At 37.1% G+C, this 3,581-nt stretch overlaps 1 protein-coding gene across 3 annotated transcripts; it reads right to left on the bottom strand.

Annotated features, from left to right (window-relative positions):
- Window positions 1-3,073, bottom strand: LOC129877242 (serine/arginine-rich splicing factor RS31-like). Of its 3 annotated transcripts, none has more exons than XM_055952734.1 (6): window positions 2,989-3,073; window positions 2,501-2,624; window positions 1,153-1,265; window positions 789-1,018; window positions 453-698; window positions 1-342 (listed from the first exon to the last, which is right to left on the bottom strand). In XM_055952734.1, exons 2-6 carry the CDS (start codon window positions 2,604-2,606, stop codon window positions 321-323), a joined length of 717 nt encoding a protein of 238 aa, XP_055808709.1. In that variant the 5' UTR covers window positions 2,607-2,624; window positions 2,989-3,073; the 3' UTR covers window positions 1-320. The 3 variants fall into 3 exon arrangements, with proteins under 3 accessions (XP_055808709.1, XP_055808708.1, XP_055808711.1); XM_055952733.1 differs by having other exon boundaries at window positions 1-345; XM_055952736.1 differs by lacking the exon at window positions 2,989-3,073 and having other exon boundaries at window positions 1-345; window positions 1,153-1,394; window positions 2,501-2,607.
- Window positions 3,074-3,581: the final 508 nt, after the last annotated feature.

Raw genomic sequence — 3,581 nt, forward strand, 5'->3', positions numbered from 1 at the left:
GCTTACAACTTAAGTGGTATGCAGGCAATTCATTTAGCTACAAGTTGACTAAGTAACACATTCAATGCGACATAAAAACAATAGAGCAAATGCAGCAATGTACTTAAGCAAAAGTCACCAAATCTATCTATGAGCCGTAAGTTACTACTACTACACACTGTTCTCTGACAGCTAAATCCACAAAGTTAAAGCAACAAAACGCAACAGCTAATCAATTACACCAATAAAAGATAGATCTTCTCCTACACAAGCAGACTGCATCAAGCATTTACATTATGACAGCACAAGCTCTCCCAGATAAAGAGCCGACTCACTCAAGTTCAAGACCTCCGGACAGGAGACCTGCTGAAAAATACAAAGGGGAAATGTCAACAAGCGTCACCTACTTACATCTCGAAATGTTGTTAAGACGGTTCAAGAGTCAAATAGAGAAAAAAGGATTTTTTTAATACCTGCGATAACTTCCATACTGTGGACTCCTGTATCTGTCATACGATGGACCATTATGAACAGGATTGCGAGGTCGGCCATAATCAGGACTTGGTCGGTTCCTGCGATATATTGGGCTTGGTGACCTCCGATAAGGACTACTATCCCTTTGCCTGCCATAGTCTCGTTTAGGGCTGTTATATTTGTCCCCCCTCTCATCGTCATCCTTCAATGCATACTCCACAGAAACCACTCTATCCAGGACCTTACTGCAAAATGCATTAGCAACTCATTTCTTGTTAGGAAACAAATAGATAGGATATTGCAAATATAAGCAATAGACTAAATGTCTTGCTAACCTCATGTGTGTACACTCCAAAGCTCTTGTGGCTTCTTCCTGATTTTCAAACTGCACAAATGCAAAATTGCGACGTATGCGAACATGAAGGACTTTGCCATGAGGTTCAAAGTGTTTTTCTATGTCTCGGACTCTAGTACGAATAGGGTCAAAGTTTATGACAAACAACGTTTTGGTTGGTCTCTGATTTCCACCAGACTTGGGGCCATCACGATGCCTACCACGTTCACCCTGTCAAAACAAAGAAAGTCATAATTAATTAAATAAGATGTCACTGGTTAACAAATTGTACCACCTTTCGGGGAGGAAATGTCTTAACAGATTGCATTTCTCAAATTTAGGAAGGATGGAGATGGAAACATTACCTTTGCCCATTCCACTGACAGACGGCGCCTTTCATAGCCAAATGGCATGTTGTCAGTCCCACGGATTGCATCTGCTGCATCTCGCTCATCCTCAAAGTAGACAAAAGCGTACCCTAGTTGTAAAGACTTCATTATAAGGCCGAAAGAACAGTAAGGTATGGGGATCTGAAGTCTTTTCGGTAGAGTATACATCAGCTAAATCAAAGTTCTATCTCCTTTAGAAATTGAATAACGTACAACACCTGCAAGTATGTGAGGACTTGAGGAAAGTAAGGAAGTAGAGGCCTTTTGCATGAACTAGACATGATAATGATGGTGGTCAAGGTGATGAAGGCTTATTAAAGGTTTAAAACTCAGGTCTGAGTAGTCATTGCTAAGCATGCATCACCAATTTCAGAGCACGATTTCAGAATTGGTAGGCATGGCATGATATAATTCATTGATCCCCATTATTAGTAGAGGTAGGCATGGCATGATGAACCGACTGATCCCACCATGATCATTCTCGTGATAGGCCAACATGAGTAGTGAAGTAAGTGAACGACAGAAGATCGATGTAAGAAATTCAGAACAATTCCATCAGTGAGGAGGAGGAGAGCAGGCAGGCAGATAGGGGCACAAAAGTGTTGAGCCATGATAGAAGCTCTTTTTCCTTAGTAGATGTGCCTGCGGCAAAATAAAAACTTGAATGCGGAGATCTTTCCCAAATGAATGTTCCGTTCCACATTATGTCTTGACAACTCACTCGTAGCATATGTACATGCTACAGACACAGTCATATAGCTATGTAATTTTGTTTAACCAAAATAATTATAGTCGACTATCCCAAGAGGGAAAAGACCTTAAACTAGAATGCACTTCAAATAAGAACGTCTCAAAATGATTAAACAAGACAATAATTAGATAAGATCCCACAACCAAAAGACGGCAATGCTATCGGACAAACATACAAAAACTTTCTTACAAAAATTATCATGCAATTTCAGTCGTTAATTCATATACAGTTGAAAATGGAACTCATAATATAACAATTCCATACAATGAAACCATTAAAAAATCTACTAGCCTTTATGTACCAAGAATTGCGAGGATTATGATCACCCAAAGAAACTCCTAATTATAAAAAAACATTTTTCACATATAATTTGTAGTCATATACTTAAAGAAAATGAAACGGGAAGTTTTGGGCTGTATAGGAAAGAAAATCCAAGGCATACCAAGTAGACCCCTAACGCCAGGATGGGCCTCTAACATATTCCAACTTTATTCTCACGCACAAAACATAAGACAAGCAAGCAAACCCCAACTAGCTAAATATTTTATAAAGAGAGAAAATCTTAAGCTTTACCAGATTTCATGTCGACTCGCTCTATTCTTCCATACTTTGAGAAAAATCGTTCCAGTTCTGATTGGCGAGTATCAAACTCAAAGTTCCCAACAAAAATAGGCCTCATCTTTACCCTCAGTACAACCTGAAAGAACCCAAACAAACAATTTTATCAGGAATCGATCAAACAGTACGTAAATCTCAAATAAACTCAAATTGCGAAACGAAAAAGAAAATTACAGCAAAACCCTAGTTCTTAAATGCTTATACTCTTCATATCTTAAATCCTTACTAACTAAACCCTAATTTGAATAGAGAGCTCAAAAATATTTCAATAAAATGGGCAAAATCAGCATATTTTGAGGCATAGCTACATTAGTGAAATTAATTACTTTCTCAAAGAAAAAAATTAACCAGCATTTTAATCAAAAAATGAGATAATAGCAACAATTAAAATCCTAAATTACAATAACTTAACCAGAAAATCAAAACTTAATCATGAACATTACCTTTTCACGAGCGAAGACGGAAAAACCCTAGCAACCGGAAAAAGTTTCATGCCCGAACGCGGGCAGAATGAGATTAAATACTGGTCCGGAAAAAGAAAATAATGGATTTGGGCCCTTTTCATGTCTATTTGAAATGTATGGTAATTAAACATTGACCCGGCCCAGCATGTGAGTTTTGTGTTTTTAAGTTGTACATAAATAAGATCAGAGATAGAGCCCGTTTGGATGGGCTTAAAAAAGTAACTTTTATGTATGAAGTATTTTTAGAACTTTAAAGTGCTGAAAGTTATTTTTATAAATAAGCAGTTGAGTGTTTGGATAAAAGTGTTTATGATGTGAATTTTAGGGTTAAAAGAGTAAAAAAAAGGAGTTTGGGAATTTAGTTAAAATATAAGGGATATAAAAGTAATTTTCATGGTCAAAGAAAATGACTTTAAGCACTTTGGAAAAAAAAAGTTAGGAATCCTAACTTTTCATTTTTGACTGACTTTAAGAACTTTATGGCTTAAAGTCAGCATTAGGCAAACACGTCCAAAAGCTAAAAAGGGCTTTAAGTTGGTTTTGACCAACTTAAAGTCAATCCAAACGGGCTC

Source organism: Solanum dulcamara, chromosome 12 (genome assembly GCF_947179165.1).
Source record: "Solanum dulcamara chromosome 12, daSolDulc1.2, whole genome shotgun sequence".
Lineage (NCBI taxonomy): Eukaryota > Viridiplantae > Streptophyta > Magnoliopsida > Solanales > Solanaceae > Solanum > Solanum dulcamara.

Bases quoted from the DNA above. Each gene is read 5' to 3' on its own strand.
- LOC129877242 (XM_055952733.1), bottom strand. From the start codon at position 2,606: ATGAGGCCTATTTTTGTTGGGAACTTTGAGTTTGATACTCGCCAATCA. The intron at 1,019-1,152 runs GTAATGTTTCCA...TTGTTTTGACAG, and splicing joins TGTCAGTGGAATGGGCAAAG to GGTGAACGTGGTAGGCATCG. The intron at 346-452 runs GTATTAAAAAAA...TGTATTTTTCAG, and splicing joins CAGTATGGAAGTTATCGCAG to CAGGTCTCCTGTCCGGAGGT.